Source organism: Aquila chrysaetos, chromosome 11 (genome assembly GCF_900496995.4).
Source record: "Aquila chrysaetos chrysaetos chromosome 11, bAquChr1.4, whole genome shotgun sequence".
In the NCBI taxonomy this organism is placed as follows: Eukaryota; Metazoa; Chordata; class Aves; order Accipitriformes; family Accipitridae; genus Aquila; species Aquila chrysaetos.
This window is the reverse complement of record NC_044014.1, coordinates 24,712,402-24,732,185: the sequence shown is the minus strand read 5'-3', so window position 1 is coordinate 24,732,185 and position 19,784 is coordinate 24,712,402. Positions and strand designations below refer to the sequence as shown.

Sequence of the window (19,784 nt, the reverse complement as noted above, 5' to 3'; positions counted from 1 at the left end):
AGCTGAAACCAGGACAGAAAACAAAGCGTGTTAGTACTGCTAAGCTAGAGAATTCAGAGGGGTAATCACAAATTAGGTCAGAACCCTTTCCTGCAAAAAGCTAGACAGAGTTAGCAGAAACAAGGAACATTCACATCAGGGCATCTGGAACATAAATATACACAGCCACTTACTGGGAAAACCAGGAGTGCTATTAGCCAGCTCCTCCAGAAGAGACAGGAAAGCTCAATTACCTGAAGAAGGAAGTTAGCACGTACCTCAACTGGAACAAGAGATTAATCAGTAAGTGGAGTTATCAACCGGGGCCAGGTTGAAGTGATTCTTAAAAATATAGAAAATTCTGAAAACCAAGAAACAATCAGAGGGTAATTAAAGATTGAGAATAAACTTGCTCTCACTAGAAGAGGTGGGGTTGCACAATGAAGTCTTTAGCAGCAACCATCGGCCATTTTTTTCCATCTCCCATGGAGGGAAATAAGTCTCTTGTACTCCCTGCACACTCTCAAGCACGCTCTAAAACAAGTGACTGAGATTAAGCCACTGTCTCTAGTATTTGAGCAAATGGTTGATATTAAGAGAAAAAAGTGTTTTATGTTAGCAAATCAAAAATATGGCTTAATAAATTAAAGAAGTATTTGCGGACATTTTTATGAATAAATTTACCTAAACTTTTAAATTCCATTGAGATGCACGGCAAAAGATGCACGTATTTTTCCTGAATTCGTGATGCATGTCTATTGACAGTCTGACTTCAGTTTCCCATCATGTCATCTAGGAAATGGTGATTGCTACAGGATGCATACACAGACACTATGTGACTGAAGAGAGAGAGAATCATAGAGCAGAAACATCTTTATTGCTTGTCTTCTCTTTGAAAAACTGAATATGGATCCTGGAGATGAAGGGGGAAGTCTGCAGACATAATTAATGTCAAAACTCCAGATGAAGATGAATGAACTTCCTTCCTCCACTGAGTATGTACATTCATTCCTGAGAGTAAGACATTATGTATGACATTAAATTGGGAAGGACGGGTTGATAAGCTGGAGGACAGGGCTGCCTGTCATTCAGTGGATCTTCAATAGCCTGGAGAATTGGGCTGGCAGAAACTTGAAGGCAAATACAAAGTCAAGCAACTAGGATGGAATAACTCCCACACAACAACATAGGCTGAATATTGACAGGGTACAACGCAGCTTTGCAGAAAAGGACCTGGAGGTGCTGGTGGACCAGGCTTGGAACACGAGTCAGCAGTGCACCTGCACAGAGAAGGATAATCGCATTCTGGCCTATATGAGCAAGCACACAGCCAGCAGGACAAAGGAAGTTATATATTCAGAACAGAGGAAAACCTCTGTTCTGGTCTGCAGACCTCATCTGGAGTTCCGTCTCCACCTTTGAGCTTTCCATTACAAGGAAGACACCGACACAATGCAGTGAGTCCAGCAGTGGGCCATCAAGATTATGAGGGGGCTGGAACACTTAACAAATGAAGAAAGGCTTGGCTGAGCCTTAAGAAGAGGTACCTAAGGGGAGACCTTCCTGCCATCTTCAAATATGTAATGAAAGTTTACGGAGAAGATGGAGTCAGACTATTCTTGGACACAAGAAAGAACAGACACAAGCTGGAAGAAGGAACATTCCAGCTGGGTATCATCAAAAGAATTTCTCCCATGAAGAGTGGTCAAACACTGGAACAGGTTGCCGAGAATATCCTTGGAGATATTAAAAACCCAGCTGGACATGGCCCTGAAAAACCTGACCTAACTTCAAAGTTGGCCCTGCTTTCTGCAGGGGTTTGGACCAGATGTTCACGCTAACTAAAATTGTTCTAGCGTTCTACATGTTATATGGAAAATTCTCCCTCCTCTGACTCTCAGTTCAGTTCATGTTGCTGTCTATTGCCTTTGCTAATTCTGCCCAAAACATTCACCAAGAAGTTTGGTATGGATTTTAAATACAGCCCTGCTATCTTACCTTAATAAATTCTGCTAACTCCTGATACTGCTTTGAAAGGGAAAGAGCAGTTCCTCAGGATCAAGGGCACTGAAAGCCACAGAGGTAAACCAAAAAGGATAATGACAAATATTTTGCTTTTATTCAGAGCCAAAAAGAAAGTATTCTTCAGGGTAACCAATAACATTTTCATTATTGTTTCAATATCTAGTATCAGAAAATTTAGATATTGGCAGAAATCAGGGAAGGTTCGTGTGTGCTAGTAACATCTCAAGGTTAAGGCAGACCTGACTGGCTGGTTTCGAAACCTTTAAAAAGTCATGAGGAGTTAATCAGTAAAGAAGTAACACATAAGTTCAAGTGTTGTCGGTGGAGGGAGAAAGAAGAAAGCAAAGGGCCATGCTCAAGATAAATGCCTATTGTCTTCATTATCTCTTTCTGAAATTCTTGGTTTTATTGATTTTATTACAATACCCCAAATAAATAATTCTATAAATGTGTTCTTAGTTATGGAATGCTTTGAAACCATACAAGATACCACAAAGACATTGCTCATAGTCTACAAATATAAGAAAGGTTGAATAGAGTTTTGGAGAAGTGATTTTTTTATATAGCAAAGACTATCCAAAAAAAAGTAGCAAATGAAAACATGAAAGACAAACTTCACAAGAAATTGTTAAGATGTAGACATACAGAGTTACAGCTATTAGATGAACATCTCAACAACTGAAACAGAAAAAAAAAAAATCACTTTTTTTTTCCTCTTGTATAAAATCAAATTAACTCTTTCATTCAGGCTATATGCTGACACCTATTCTCTTTAAACACATTATCACCTGAAGTATATTCCTCATTTGCCAATCAAGTATATGCCTTACATGCCAATCAGCTTTCCCATAGCCTGCATAAACATACTTTTTAACCAGCTTTTGTCTCCCACATTTTCTCACTCCAGAGCAACTGGAAGCTATAAAGTTCAGAAAGAAGTAGTATATTATTATCTCACACTTTTCTGCCGTAATAGAACTGCTGATCTCTAAAAGTATATTAATACCACCCAGCCCCAAACTATGAGCCAGGCAGTCCTGTGTTGTCTCAAACCAGTGCTAATACTTCCCTTATCATTCAAATAACAATTTTTCAAGGCCAAATATTCCAAACAAATTAGGCTCCACATACTATGCTGAATGCATTTATATCTTCAGAAAATATCAAAGGCCCCTGACCTGTTATCACTAGTGATGCAGGCAGCACAGGTTCCTGTTGGTTCTTCACTCTGCTCATAGTAATGGGCATCCACATGAGCTTCCTCAGCCTTCTTCTTTAAGATCTCTCCAAATTTATCTTTGCCAATGCACCCAAAGAAAGTTGCAGCTTTGTAAGGGCTCTGAATCATCCACTGCAGATTGACAGGGAAAACAAACAAACAAACAAAAACAAATACAAGATTAGCATGCCTGGTATATTATTTTTTGCCATTTTTTTCTCTCCACTTTCCATATTTAATTCTGTGCTTACAGAGCACTGTGACATACAGAACACTTCTACGCCTGAAGTAAAAAAAATCTGGTACATCAAGGAAGGGAAGGTCCAGCAAAGAATAAAAAATTTACCCTTAATGATCCCGCTAAGTGTTTAATACCGAATGTAAAACTTAAATACATATAGCTCACTATCAAATAAAGTAGATTAGTATGTTTTACAAGGTATTTCAAAAGAAGTCCCTTGCTCAAAGGAGATGCCCCTACACTTACATTTAATCAAGCAATGTATGGTACCTTTAACGAAAATTTGTAGAAAAGAAAAGACAAAAGAAACACCCCCCCACCGCACCCCCAAAAAACCCAGAGAGATAGCACATAAGGAAAACAATACATTTGAGAAACCTAAGAGGAAACATTGTGCAACATTCACAATATATATAAAAATTAAATGGTACTGAAAATAACTATTTGTGTCTACCATTTAATTATATGCAAAAAAGGAAATGCTCCCCATTTACATTGTTAAACCACGCATGAAAATAGCTATCTCCAATTTTATTAAGAGCAGTTCTGTCACTTGAATTGTAAAGAAAGAGTGTAGCTGCACAGTGTTGCTAAGGTGCCAGATTATTTCGTAAAGCTCCTCTTTTATTAATACAAAATATGTATCACTCAACTGTAAATGTAACTCCATTTTGTACTAAGTTAAAAAATAGCATTTAGCAGCACTGTAAATCAAAAGTGAACTAAAAAACTGTGAAGAACCAATCATAGGCTCTACTCTGCTGGTAGTGAGTCAACCAACTGAAGTGATTATAATTCACTCTAATTACAGTCAGAAAGTTTATCCACTCAATCTATAGTATGAATTAAAGGCTACATCAATTTACTGCTATACTAAAACCCTACTTATAATTGTTTCCTAATCAAGATTTAAATAAACGATAATGTCTCCATTACAAAGCAGCATTAATGGTAGCTGTGGGTTGTAGAAAGGTCAAGTAACTGAGTTGGAAATACATGCTTAGTCACATCTTTATTACTTCCAGCTCCAGAGAAGAGAAAAAAAAAAAAAAGAAAAAATCTTTAGTCATGTAAAAGTCTTCATTAATAAGGCAAAGGTGGACAAAAGTTGCAAGGCCTCTTCCCTGCAGTAATTTAATATATATAAAGTACAAAAAAGACTGTCGTCAGATGGTGGCAGCGTTCAATCTCTCATTCATGAAATGCACGCTACATATGCTCTGCTAATGTATCCCATATCACTCTAAATTAATATAAATTAAGAAAACCCCTAACAAGAGAATTCTCTATGATGTCCTTGTATTTTACATACATTTGCACATACATAATACACATTTGCACAGTGTTCATTCAGGATGTCTTAGGAACAGTAGTCTTTTATATTTTGAGGTATGGTTAAGTAGAACAGATTATTTAACAAGACTGAAGATGTTGTGACTTACTGTAAGCAAATATGGAACCAATTTCCACACTGATAAGAACAGAAGTACCTGAAGCCTTGTGTCCCATGTTGAAAAGCATGCTTTACTCTCACAAATAACAAGAATTGATAGAGATCACTATGAACAGCATTTATCAAAGCATCAAACCCCAACAATTCTTCAAAAAACATAAGACTTCAAACTGCACCTTAGGCTTACAACATTTTATCAAATGACATAACTTTTCCATCCTTTATATATAAAGTCTGACAACATTTGGAGCAACAGTAAATAATATTTCACATCCACCTCGGGAAAAAGAATTTCTGTTCAAGTATCACAGTTTTGGCTATTGGCAGCAGCTCAGTTTGAATTCAGATGTGATACATGCCGTATATAACTGTCACAATCCTTACTTGAAATGTAAGTAAAGTTATTCTTGACAATCAGGGGTCACGAGCTAGGATTTCTTGAGATGAACCTCTGTATATTGTGCAGATCACTTCTATAAGCAATGGTTCTGCTCACACTCGTGATTATTTGAAACACAGGTTTATACAGTGGGGCAATATTCCCACTATATAGATATTCTTTGCATTTGAACATCTGAGCTAAGTTAGCCAACACTGAGGAAGATGGAAAAGTAGTTCAGCAGTGTTTCTGGAAAGATCCTCTCATCACAGATCTCCAGTTACAAATACTCCTAGCTTCTTGGAACTATCTCCCACATATTCCCACAGTAATGGTGGTGAGGTGTTGCTAGTTGCAGAACTCCTCCAAACTGTTCCTGTTTTCCTCAGCTAAAAGGCTACATATTAGTAAAGGCAAAAAATGGACACCACATCACAAACTTGATGAAACTGAACTATAGAAATATCTCTGTGGTATCGCATTGAAGTTGCACCTAGTGGAATGAGTCACAGCAGGCATTTTTTGCATACATGTGAAAAAAAAAGAGACAAAATAACATCTTCAAGGTAGAATCTGGAGTACTATTTAAAAAATTTGACCCTGGATTCGAGTTTAATTTTGAATAACCTGATACGGAAAAAACAGGCTTCTATGGGCTATTTCACACACAGTTGTTATTGTTGTTATTAGCAACATTTTGGCTAAAACACTCTAAATGGGAATGGGGGTCAGTCATCACAAGACATTTATCACCATGAAACAGTCATGCAGCATTATATCCAATATTAAATGAAGGCCAATAACAAACTGCACACATAAATGCAAATTCATTTTATAGATTTATGTGGAATAAAGATTTAATTGAATGAAAAAGACTCTAGACAGAAACGGAAAATGACCCAGCTCAGCAGGGACTAGCATAATGAGTTAATTATCTAGGGTTTGGCTAGGCAGTGAGGCAGCTATTAACTAACTGTATTGACAGTCTGGTCAGGAGAGGCTGGCACCTGGCCACACCATGAATCCTCATCATCACCCAAGGGAATCTGAGGCTGTTAATGGCCCAAAGACAGAAGTGTCAAAAGTAGGAACCTATCATGAAGGAACAAGACAGCCTCAAGAGTGGGATACCACAAAGGAAACTCAAAATCTAGAGTGGTTTATGAAATCTAATGTGTTTCTCCATCCTAAAGTTTTCTTCTCTCAACGCAGCTTGGATATCAGTACACACAGGGACAAGCCCTGACCTTTTCAGCTAGGATAAGCATCCATGACAAGAGGAAGGAGCATGGGAAATAGAACACTTTTCGGATGTTCTCTTGAGTTAAACAGATTGCATTTGCCTTACGTTTTTGTTGTACACAGCCTGGTAAACTAAATGTGTTTCTTGCCTTTAGTATAACTCTGTCTTAAAATTAGGCCGATTTCAAACTAAGCATCATCTACTATCAGATTACCCTAACCCTATCCCTACAGGCACATTATTCCTTATGATCAAATACTGAAGCCAGCACTTCTAAAAGAGGCCAGCACCTTGGCGACTCAAGGATATATTAGAAGGTGACAGAACACTTCTCTCCTTATTTCCATGAGGCTAACTTGGGCTCACAGTAGTATCTGTTCAAGTGTTTTTTCATGATCAGAGTTAACAGAGATCTTTGTCATGCTTTGGCTATCAGAGAAACATAAGAACCTTTGTTCCAGGGAGTGGGTGGCAATTGCAGAGAATGGCATTGTCTTTTCTTGCAAGATGTTGGGATGCCAAGAAAACTTGGTAACAAGTAAAACTTCCGAAGACTCAATTGTGACTTTGTGAGACTGCTTGGAGTTAACTCCGTTGAACTCTTTCACATCCACAGACTCACCTATCTCCCGCTGGTTAGCAAATGGCCTTGGAAACAACCTTTCCTCTGAGTTACAGAAGCACTTCTAGAAGAACTTCTTCCAACACTAGAAGGGACTTGACTTTGATTGGCTACTCAATGCTGTCTTTTGAGAACAATATTCAAGATGAGATGACAGAGTTACCTGAATGGTACCTTACACCCAAAAAATAAAAAAATGCCCCTTCATACTACGTGAAAGAAAACCAGTGGTCTTAAAGAATTAAAGAAAGAAAGGGAGAGAACTGAGTTCTTTGATTTGTATTTCCCAAGCTTATCCTATTTAGCTTGAGAATGCCATGCTTCTGCCACAGGGGCAGAGTCCAGTACCCCATATCGCAACACTTGATCTGCATTGAAAGCTTTTCTTTGCTGTTCCTGCAAAGTTCAAAGGAGGACCTCTACTTGAAAGGCAAAAAGCAGCAAAACTAAACAGTTGATCTCATTTACCTTACTATTTCCAGTTGCAAAGATACTTCCCGTGCAAAAGAAGAGTTTGCTACTGCTGGGTCTCAGTACACAATCCTGTAAGACTTAAAAAGAAACTTCATACTAATGAAGCTTAAGACAGCTTTATAGCCCTCTGACTAAAACAAAAATCCTTCAGGAATTATTTCATTTTACTCCAACTCTATGCTTTGCTGTAAGTGCCACTGTTAACCGGACAACGTCGATAATCAGAACAAGGAGTCTGACAAAGACTCTCGCTATCGGTCCCACATTGTTCTCCATCTGAACTCCTTAGCTCCCGAATTCTTTTTTAAAGCTGCAGCCAGTAGTGCATTTCCACATCTGTCAGTTGTCTTAAACTAACAATGCCAAAGCATATGAAGCTTTGCTTAGACTGACATACCTTCTGCACATAGGAGTTTTCAGCTGTAGACTTGAATCCTAAATGCCTAGGAACTGACAACACAACAGGAAGCATTATGCCCCTTCACAGTGAAGGATCTTCAAAACTCATTAACACTGAATACAGACATCTGAAGTGCATCTGAAGTGCATTATTTGAAGCTGGACTCTTCTCTGCATGATCTGTCAAATCCGATCTTATTTTAAATTGCAGCTCACAGAGGAGAGGACTCCAAAGACCTAAAATTAGCTAAGACTTAACATGCTTGCTAAAATCTAAACAATGTTAGCAACTACTCATGAAGCACTCTTTTTTAGTAAATCAGAACAGATATGGCTTCTTTTTATACAGTGCTATTCGGATTATCTCTCATTTTTATATTCTGGATTTTAGAATGAGTCCACTCACTTTTCAGAAGGTTTCACCAGTCTGTTATACCCCTAGGACATGTTCCATCACCAATTATATACACAGTCCATTAAAAAGCTCTTACAAATATTTTTAGAAATATTTTAGCTGCTAGAAGAAAATAAATCACACCTCATCTTAGAAAACCAGATAAAATGAGAAAAAGTGGGATCAAAAACTAAATCATTATATATATCTTAAAAATATGAGAACCTGACAATATGCAAAACAGTCCTAAAAAAAGACATTAGTGCCACTGTTCAAAGTGAGCTTACTTATTTCTTGTGAATGATGTGATACACATCATGCACAACTGGAATGCAATATTCTGTTACCACTACATATATTATATCATTTAAAGTCCCTACCATGGTGGGTTAACCCCAACCAGCAGCTAAGCCACCACCCAGTCACTCTCTCAGTTCTCCCTCCTGGGGGCATGGGGGAGAGAATTGGAAGTGCAACAGTGAGAAGAAAACCGCATGCATCAAGATGAAATGATGCAAAGGCAATCATTCACCACCTCCCACCAGCAGACCGATGCCCAGCCAGTCTCCAAGCCATGGCTACCTTGGAAAAACTCCCCCTCCCTCCCTGCCCCCACCATTTTTTTTGCTGACGATATTCCATACGGTCTGGACTATCTCTTTGGTCAGTTGGGGTCAGCTGTCCTGGCTGTGTCCCTTCCCAACCTCTTTCCCACCCTGCAGCCTACTTGCTGGGGCAGCAGAATGAAAAAACAGAAGCAGCCTTGATGCTGTACAAGCACTGTTCAGCAATAGCTACACATGCTGTGTTAAACAACACTGTTTTGGTGACAAACCTAAAACACAGCACCGTACAGGCGGCCATGAAGCAATTTAACTCTGTCCCAAGCAGACCCAGCATACCTACTACAGAATCACTGTTATGAGAACACAGCATCAAGACCCTGGAAAACAGATGAGATACTACAGTTTTGTTCCAACATCTTTGGTATCTTTTTTCCTTTTCCTTTTTTTCATTGATCACCATTTAAAGATTACAACAGCTATTATCACATAATGGCCATGTAAGAAAAAAATAGAAAAGGAAAAAATAAGCTTATCTTTATAAAAGCAGGCTTGCAACAAGGAGCCCCATGTCCTGTACAGTAATTCTTCCACCATTAGCTGAAGCTGCCAAATCTTGCATGAGGAAGCGATATTGTTAAAATATATGACAACACCCTCAAGCAACTTCCAGTCAAATGAGATAAGAGTGATAATATTTTTAAAGGAAAAGACTAGCTAAAGCCTTGCACTGAGACCAATATCTAAATCTTATCGGGATTTGGTTCAACATGTACTATCCAAATCTCTGCACAGGAATATCTATTAGCTTTAGTGTGGCGCCACAAGTTACATTTTGCTATAGCTTTTCAAATTAAGATGTCTATCAAAACGTTAATCATCCAGGAGCAGTACTTCATTCACTTCTACATTTAAAAACACAAAGCTAACAAACTGCCTCTTAACAAAATCTGTAATACAAATAACTATTTTCAGTGCTGCTATTCTTTTGTATTCCATTTCCTATTCTTTACCTCTTGCTCTTCAATTGCTTTTCCGCTGTTTTATTTTTAGTCTCGTTTGTAAGCTTCTTGCTGTACAAGGAAATACAAGCATATTTTCTGTAATTAAACATGTATTAGCCGTATTCCAAAGTTTCAGTGTGGCCAAAACCTAGCTCTCTCTTTTATTGCACCCCTTAAATATTGGCCAGTCTAGGCACCTAATTCCAATATTCCTTACTCCATCACCCTCTTATCCTGTATTTATAATGCTACAGTTCTGCCTCAAATACCTGAAGTGCTGCAGCCTCTCTTCTGAAGCTCAATATATGTTTCTGAGGCCAAAGGCAGAATGTCTCCTGCAAGATCTTACAAGGCACGTAACTGAGACTGCAGCTGGCCTTGCGTCCCTTCCCCATTTGAAGCACAGAACCTGAGACATCAACTACTTCCTCGTTGTTTGATCTGACGTGTCACTCCCTTTCCCTTTCCACAACACTAATGTGGTCCCTGCTCAAAACCAGGTAAGAGATGATACACCTACAAAACAGGGCTGGTCATGCCAGTTCTTCACCACTCAGATGACAGTTACATGAAGGGTATCACAACAGTAAGAATTCCAGGTTTACTTGGGAGTCTTCTGCAGCTGTTTCAGTGTATACAACTATTTATGAAGAAATTTGCTAATATTACAAAGCTATGTATGAGGTAAGGTTTAAGTGTATCTGTATCAGTAAAAGAACTCAAAGATAGTAACTTCCTTGCTGAACACTGTGTGTGAAACATAGCAAAGTAGCAAATAAAGTACAACACAAAAAAGTCTTGTTACGCTGTGTCTAGAAGCTGTAGTGTTAAGCTGTTAATGGAAGCATATTAACAACATGAAACTGGAACATCATACTTGGGTACAGTTAGACAAACTCATCGGGCAACGGTACGCTACTGTTAACCATGCCTCAGCCTTCTCTACCTGTGAAGAATTAGCACTCGCTTCCTAGAGATATAGGGAATACTGATAAGCATTTTAAAAATGCCTTAAATTTCTCCAGTGTGAAACACTGTATATGTATTTAAGTACTAACCTGTAAGTGAAGTTGATATTGTTGCAAAGTGACATTTTAGGAAATTTCGCATGTGATTTTGCATATCTATAACCTCAAAACAAATCTTCCTTTTCAAAATGCATGCATATGTCACTCTTACTCCCCAGCTAGATGATGTGCAGTCTCAATGAATACACCCACACTCAGAATGACAGCAAAAAATTCCACAAGTGAAGAGACTTCTTTCATTGTCTGGCAGCACAGAATTCATAAAGCACAAACTGTAAACAGCTGCCTATCAGCTTCTATCAGCAATAGTATCAAAAACAGATGGCAAAGGTTAAGTCAAAGTTTATTGACAATGATGAACTTTGACAGCCTCTATTAAATTACTTCTTCCTTTAAGGTGTATGTGATCAAAGCAGCAGAGAGATTTTCACTCAGTCACATAACAAGCTATTTGTTGAGATTGAAACATCTGGTCAATATCTTCTAACACTGCAATTTCATGCACAGTTAGCAATAGGGTACGTTTCTTCTCTTCTTCTTACAGGGTCCATAAGGGTGGCACATATGGCCGATCATTTCATTCAAAAAGGTTTCAATTCCAGGCATTACATACAATTGTCTCTATGCTTTATAGTATTTTAAGTCTACCTACCATCGTTTTCCATCATCACTGCTGTCTGCTCTATTCGTTGCTATAAAAGCCCACAGATATGACAGAGCACTTAAAGCTTAACAGCTTTTGACTACTGGAGTTAGAAGGCAGTTAAGGCAAGGGAGTTTTTAAAGTGGCAGGTCTTCAACTATCTGTTGACAAGAATTCCCAATGCATTAAACTATTTACCAAAGCTCTAGTAACATAGATTATAATTTTTGTTGTAATAGCAAACCCTTCATTTATGAGGCATTCCCAAGCAATTAGAGATCACCCTTTTTTCTAATTTATAAATTATTATACATTTTACACACATAACATACAACATACATTATATTTCAAGTGAACATGTGAAAATTATAAGAATTTGATGAATCATAATCCTATTTCTCAATCTGAAATAGCAAGAAGACACAAAATGTTATCTATCCTAAATGCTGAGAAATGCTTGCCTTTAAAATTATGCATCTGTGTTGCCACAGCAACAAGTAGGGGATAATGTAAAATGTACTTCATCCTTCCATTTATAAATCCCAATCTTTTTGGTCAAAAGAGAAAGAAGGGCTAGTTGCAAACATGCCTACAGAAAGTACATTCCAAAGAATTCTCAGTTAGTATTAAATAACCTCCATTTTTATTCAGTTAACAGTTGATTTCCACATCTCATTCCCATACTGGCTGACTCCAAATAGTATCGGAACCTTAAAATTTACCTAGCAGTTGTAGGAAGACATTGACTCTAAAACTCTGCAATATAATTATGCATCTTGCCCAGATGCTGCACCAAAGGCCTAACAGCGGTGGGCAGAGAAGGGAGAAGGTAGATAATCTCCATGTGGGAAAATCTACAAAGTGCTTGAACAGAGACATCCCTCAGAGATGTCACAGAAGATGCCTGGGCATCTGGAGAGTGCGCTGACTTTTGGCACTATGGCATTTATTCAGTATTATCTCATTGTTCTAAGGAAGGGGGTATGTAACCTAGACTTAAAAAAAAAAAAAAAAAAAAAAAAATCAGAATTGTCCACTAGAAACTGATGGGTTTCATATAAATGTCAGGATATGGCTTACAGGTAACAGAACATGTTTACAGGTTGTAAACATGAGCCTAAATAAGAGCCTGTCACACCATGCCACAAAGGCAGACAATCAAGTCAGGAAAGCAACTAATTTGCTGTCAGTTAGCACTAACAGCATTGGTGTAGAAATTAAGTAGTTAGCTGGATTCTAACTGTTTTCTCATAGGAGTGCAAAGGAGGAAATGTTCCAGGAGCTCCAAACAAGTTCAGAAGTGACAGGATTAGCACTATTAAATTGCAATCCTTTTTCAAAGAAACCCGCAACAACCCCACCCAGTTGCAAAGGGAGTAAATTCAGCCTCAACTTTATTATATAGGTACAGCAAGGCTTATAGCATTGTGGTGGAGCATTCCACGTAAGCTGGTAAGGAGTTTATTTCTTCCAGAGTTAATAAAGAAGTTTCTCCAGACAAGATTAAGAGAAAGAAGTTTAAAAAAAAAAAAAAAAAAAGAAAAAATAATCTGGTGTCTCTCCTCTAACTTCACTTTCTCTCACTAGACTAGGAGCCCTCTGAATGACCAAGACGAAACTTTAGAAAGGTGATATTAGGCTTTGAGTTGACCCCATTAGGAATTAATATTTCAGGATTGGCCTTTCCTAAGTGTTATCCCGTATACTCCATCCACAGTTCCACATGGAAATGCCCTCCCTCCAAGGTTCAATATTCTTAAGGAATGATCCCTCTTCTAAGGAAGAAAAACGTGAACGAACTGAAAAATTACTGCCTTAGGACAGGCAAAGTCTCAGAAAAGTCTCTGGATTCCTCACGTGTGACTTCCCACCACATTTAGTTGGAAATGCTCTATGTTCACCAAAGACTGTGACCGGCACACAGACCAGGCTGAGATTCCAGTGGAATGCTGGATCCACAGCGTGCATGTGAACAATGATTTGGAGGAGAACTGACACATGCTCTCACAAAATAATAAAAGTAATTGCCATAGTATTCCCAATAGAAGTACTCACTTCCTCAAAATTATAATGTTTTATGTTACTGAAACAAATCCATTATTATGTTTATTGCTATATGTACAAACATTGGTGCCTTACCTTTAACAGTTCAGAAAGGAACAAGAAACTTTGGATAAAGTATATACTTCCACATTTCTAAATTACCTTTCAGCTTCTTATTCCAGTACCAACTAGATATAGGATCAATACAGAATATTAGCTGCAAAAGAAGTATTTATTTGTTATTGTTTCTTGCTTACTGACATCAAGGAGTCTGGACAAACTGCTGTTGCGCGTAACACTCCGTTTGGTCAGTTCTTCTGCAGAGGCAATTCAACAGGTCTTAAGTTCTCGGTCCCTGTGCCCATACCCTGGAATCCCCCTGCTCACCCACGGAAAGCCGGACGCAGTCGGAGCACCCGGGACAGCCCACGCGCACACCAGCCACCCGTGCGGCGCATAGGCAGGGAGCAGGTGCGCTGTACCGGGCACCCTCTGTGCGCGCTGCACGGCTCCGGCTCCCTTCTCCTCCCCTGGGATGGAAATTTTGTAGCCCAGTGCAGAGAACTTCTTCAAGCCTCTATGTCAGATGGTTTTGCTAACCACTTAGCGGGCAGAGAGTCTGCTGTTCCTCCACAGTAGTTAATATTATCCACCCATGTAAATAGATGGGTTTTATTCTATTCGCCAATAACTGAATGGCAATGATCTTACTTCTCCTGTTTCTTCATTTCTTAAGCATATAAATACTGTATCGTATTTGCCCCAGCTCACAAGAATCACTTTTCCCCTTGCCAGTTTCATCTGTAACGCCTTTAGATTTGCTGTGGTGGGATGAGCAATACCTTTGTCAAAATAATTTAAGAAGGCTTCTATTTGCCATAAACTCTAAAGACACTCCATTCTGATTCCCAAGATATCAAACAAAATATTATAACTTTTGATTACTTCTAAACTGATGTACTCCTTCCTTCATGGTAATTTTTATATTCGATAGTAACAAATGTTAACTTTTTTTTTTCTTAAATTTTAACAAAATGTATGACAGAAGTCACATAAAATTATGTGCAGTTGAAAGCAGCGTTTGGCACTACCTGAATTTCTTGGCACATAGCTCAAACACTCCAGTAAGTTCAAATAATTTTCACAGAAGAGATAATTTAGTCACCAAATCCTGTGTACTTCTCAAAAAGAACTGCAAATTGCCCTTAAATTTGTTTTCTCCTGAATTCAGTCATGGTTAAGACACTCGACACTTGGCTCCATGATCAGCTCAGCCTCAGCACTAACTCCCAGACCTAATTTGGCAGAAGTGGAAGGCAAGGGAAACCTTACGTTTACTAGAATGCTGGGTTTGATTCAAAAAAGAGTCAACTCTTTTACTGTTGGCCTCAAAAAATCACAGGACCTGATGAACTTCACTTTCTCTTTTGTACAACAGGAAATTTTTTTTTTAAAACTCTAAAATCAAAATTAACAGAAAGAATACATACATACACGAAACACTAAGGAGAAGATGCTTTGCTGACAACTGTACAGCCTTGATCCACTTAATATTCTTTGAGTAAGGTGTATTTTGAAGTTAATGATTTCCTTTTCCAGTTTCCTCTGAGAAGCTGGAAAGCCCAGAACCAATTGTGATCTCAATTAATCCAGTTTTATATTGATGTAAATTTATTCACTTCAATAGAGTTGTGTATGAGTTATGCAGATGCAAATGAAATAAAATCAAATCCATACCTAGTATGACTCTGTATATATTATCTTTTCATTTGGTAATTAATTTTTTATTTTACTTAAAGGAGCATCTGCAAGTATGCATGTATAGCTTCATTGTTTCAATGTTTTAAAAACCTCTCCAATATCATCGTCTACAATGCATGTATTGACCACTGTTAAACTATAATAGTTAAGATAAGAAGATCTATGTCAGGCATTGACATCCAGTGCAGGAGACACTTAAAGAGTACCACTTGAATTGTTTAAAGTAAAATAAGGAAACAATGTCTTATCTGCATCAAAGCATGTGCAACAATAAAATGCCAAATTTTGAAAACCAACAATTTATGAAACAGAATATGGAGTATTGTCTCTTTCCTTTTTTTCCATGAACATGGCAAACCAAGAATAAATTATAGCTGCAATTCCTGTAAGGTTAAGGAACTATAGTAATTTGTTTTTAAAAATAGTAAATAGAACTTCACTTTAAAAATATGTTTCCAATACAGCCACCATCCCAAAATATTCAAGTTGCAGGAACGGCTCCCTAAGCATCTTGTGTATTCAGATTTGCTGAAGATCAGGTGAATCGCCTGTCAAATCACTCAAATACCATAAACCACTAAGTGACCACAAGTGACTCTCACAAAAACTTAGTGATAGGCATTTCAGTTCAGTCTTATGATCCTAGTGGTAACAAGAACCTTTAGATATGGACAAAAAAAACATCTCTGCAAATGTGCTTATCTTCTATCCCCCAAATTCACAGATTTAGGATCTTCTCATTTAATTTTTTTCTGTATTTTGGAATGCTTGCTATTGATGAACGTTGTACTGTCAGGATGAAATGCCAATTCACAACTTAATTTCAAAAGGCAAGAGCTGGAATAGCTACCACTGAAGAAAGGAAAAAAAAGAATCAAAGAACAGCCAGAAGGAACTGCTTTCCAAAACATACTCTAGGACCTTTTTGTTCCTACTAGCATCATAACCAATAACTGTTAAAAAAATACGTATAAAACTAAATGAAAAATCTTGTGGCCAAAATTTGGTGTGATACACTCTCGGCCTGTACGTGTCATAGAGGATAGTCAATGCTATTAAATGAGACAGAAATCTTCACCTGATGCATTAGGAATACAGTAACTTTATTAATTGTTATAAACTTGGATTTTTTTCCCTCATGGGCAATTCCAAACATCCAGAATTAGCTGCTCTTCTTTATAATAAATCTGCATAAAATATCTCCATCTGAGCACATATAATAGTCCATTTACTTTTTAAAGAGATATTTTTATGTATGCTTTATAGAAGAAGACGACGTAAAATAGTCTAAACAATAATGTAATTCAACAATCTCTGTTGTTTTCTGCTCAGGGGCATTTACTGCTTTCAGCAGCATCAGGCAAGCCAACAATCCCCTATCTTGCTTGCACTGGCTGCAGGATATGCTAATTGTGAACCCTGAAGATCCAACGTACTAGACAGCATGTACTTAATCTGAAACCCTAACTGCATATCTGCTAATTAATTTGGATCTAAAATTATCATATTATTACTTTGGTATTTTGTATAATCATTTTCTGTACAGCACAAAATCTGTCATATTGAAAGTGCACAAGTATAAAAGTATTTAACTTAACATCTAAGGAAAACTAAAATCAAGTGTTTTCAAACTATAAATATCTCGCGGTATTTTACTTCTCAGAAAGATAAAAACTGCAACATAATTTTAGGGATTCTTTCTGGAGTTTTTGGTTATTGTCATTATCGTTAGCTGTTCTACTAATGTTAATTACATCATTACATGATTTCCCATGGATAACAACTTGTAATTCCATCTACTTATTCTCTATAGAGGCAGAGGAACACAGTAGATTAGGAGGCTGTCAAGATGATAAAATGACATCGAATGCAAATTTGTATTTGTAATACAGCATGCAAGATTTGGAGATGCTACTTAAAATAGAAGCAGCAAACTAGCTTCAGGCACTAAATGTATGCTTCAGGCAGCAAATGTATGAAAAAATGCTAATACATTAGAATATCTGAAGCAACAACAAAAAAAAGATTCTATCTACATTAAGAAGAGAATCTGTCAATAAATCAACTGAAAGATAAGGACAAGTATCAATATTAAAACACTCACCAGTTATAACTGGTATAATACTGTTTCTCTTGACGCAAAAGCTAACAAGTAATGATATAAAAGGTTAACTCATTAGTCCTTACTTTTAATTTTCCAGAACAAATTCCTAAGCCTTTCAGATACTTTTAATCTAAAAGCCAATTTTCTGCACATATTTATATTGATGGAACCTGACTGATATCAGTGGGATTATACCAGTATGGATTAAAAGAGAATTTGGTCCTATTATCTTAATTCTGGTAAGTTGTTAGTTGTCGTACACAGTATATGACTATTCAAGACTAAGTCCTCAGGATACAAATACATTGCTCTATTAGTGGGCTGTGAGGCCATTTATTAACTGTAAAGCAATTTGAAACTGAACAGACCAGATCAATGCTAGACACTGTTAGGAAAGTACTGCCTCTGCATATGATTTTAAAGCCAGCATCACTACTTTTTATTCCTAAAACACAAACACATTTCTTTTTACCAGTTTAGGCATAAAAACTACTTCTATAAAACCAAAGCAATTTAATATTAAAAAGAGCAAGCTGAAATAAAGTTAGAATGTCCAGGTGTTAACAAAAATTATTTCTGCAGATCCATTATTTTAACAATGTTAAAAGCATTCATCCCTTTATTAACATGACATAACCCACACTCTGGGAAATGCTGTAGAGTTTTGACATGTTATACCATTTTTTTTTTTTTTATTGAAACTAGAGAGGGGGTTTGGTTTTTTTTTAATATTCTTATTAATATGGCAATGTGATTACTCTTATTTTAAGACGGCCTAAAACAGGACTGGACAAATTGTTACTGAAGGCTAAAAGCAGCCTACTACTGGCCAGTGGCAGCAGGCCATCTTTGTAGATATCCAGGTTTATAACGCATATATTCCCATACTTACACTTTATTGTACCACATATCAATGTACAGGGGTTGCCCTGTGGATACGTGATAAGAGATGGCCAGGATGGGCTCTCTCTCTAGGGTCTCACTCTCCAGGGAGAAGGTATGGATTGTGTACTGCCACTTCATCACATCATCTGACTAGGGGCTAGTTACTATCATTGCCATTGCTTCTATTTTTATAATTTTTATTTACCCTTTCTTTTGCCTTTTTAAATTTTACTATTATTTTCCAGAAAACAAATGTAGCTGTCACATAAGGATAGACTGATTTTTGAGAGGCTGAAATCTGTTATGCTCTAGGTTTCACATTGCAAGAAATTTCAGAGGAGCAAGACCACAATCATCAACTTCTCAGAGGGCCTGAGGCGTATTTACAACATTTAAATTTAGCCTAACAAAGCTAATATTTCTCCTGATGAGATGCAACATGGCAATGAAGATTCTTCATTTTCAGACCTCTCCAGTTTTCTCCTGAAAGTGCACATCCACTTAGATTTTCGTATACAGATTCCATATAGCAGACAAGAATTTTCTTTCCTCATTCTATTTTATGGACCACTTAACAAATCCATGATTACTTTTAGATCACTTGAATACCCATAGACAAACACGAGGCAAATACTAAGCAATAGACTCCTTCAAAGGGTAGGTTAGAAATGAACCCAAATTCAGTTAGTTCAAGTTGACATCTTCAGTAGCTGCTCCTATTCCACCACCACCCCAAACACAATAGAAAGTTACAAAGGAAACTAGCATTACCAGCATACAGTTAACCTTTGTTAACAGACCAGTATGTCATGCCTGGTGTGTCTAAATCCAGATTTATCAATTCTCCAGGTTGCTCCCTCAAAAAAGAGAAATAATTGCCATAGTGAGGATTCCATCTAGATTTAGCAATTCTAAAAGCTCACCCTTTGGCAGCAATGATTTTGATGAGTTACCTCTCTACAACTGAGCCCCAGCACCAGCATACTGTCTTCTAGAGCCTTTTACACACAAGCCAAAATAAACACTTTATTTTCCAAAATGTATTTGTTAAAATCCCAGTCTAACCCAGTATTTTAACATTTTGGAAAGTTTATGGTGACAAATGTAGGAAAACAATGTTGTTACAGTCATTCCTGCAATTAAATATGACTTACAGTATAATCCTGTCAACTTTTTCTTTTTAAAAAAAAATTTTCCTCCACTAAAAGCCAAAAGTAGCATTCCTAAGTCGGGGAACTGTATCTAATTTCCTTGCTAATCCATTACCCATTTTAACAATTGCTGAAGTCTGAACAAAAGATAGCAGTGTTAAAAAAAGAGAGCTA

General features: G+C 37.4%; 1 protein-coding gene across 6 annotated transcripts in view; it reads right to left on the bottom strand.

Annotated features, from left to right (window-relative positions):
- ADK (adenosine kinase) overlaps positions 1 to 19,784 on the bottom strand; it is a 298,730-nt gene that overhangs the window by 155,404 nt on the left and 123,542 nt on the right. For all 6 annotated transcript variants that reach the window (XM_030030964.1, XM_030030968.2, XM_030030965.1 and 3 more), the window contains one exon: positions 3,183 to 3,355. In XM_030030964.1, the coding sequence (XP_029886824.1) occupies positions 3,183 to 3,355 (173 nt within the window). The remainder of the gene's footprint in view (positions 1 to 3,182; positions 3,356 to 19,784) is intronic.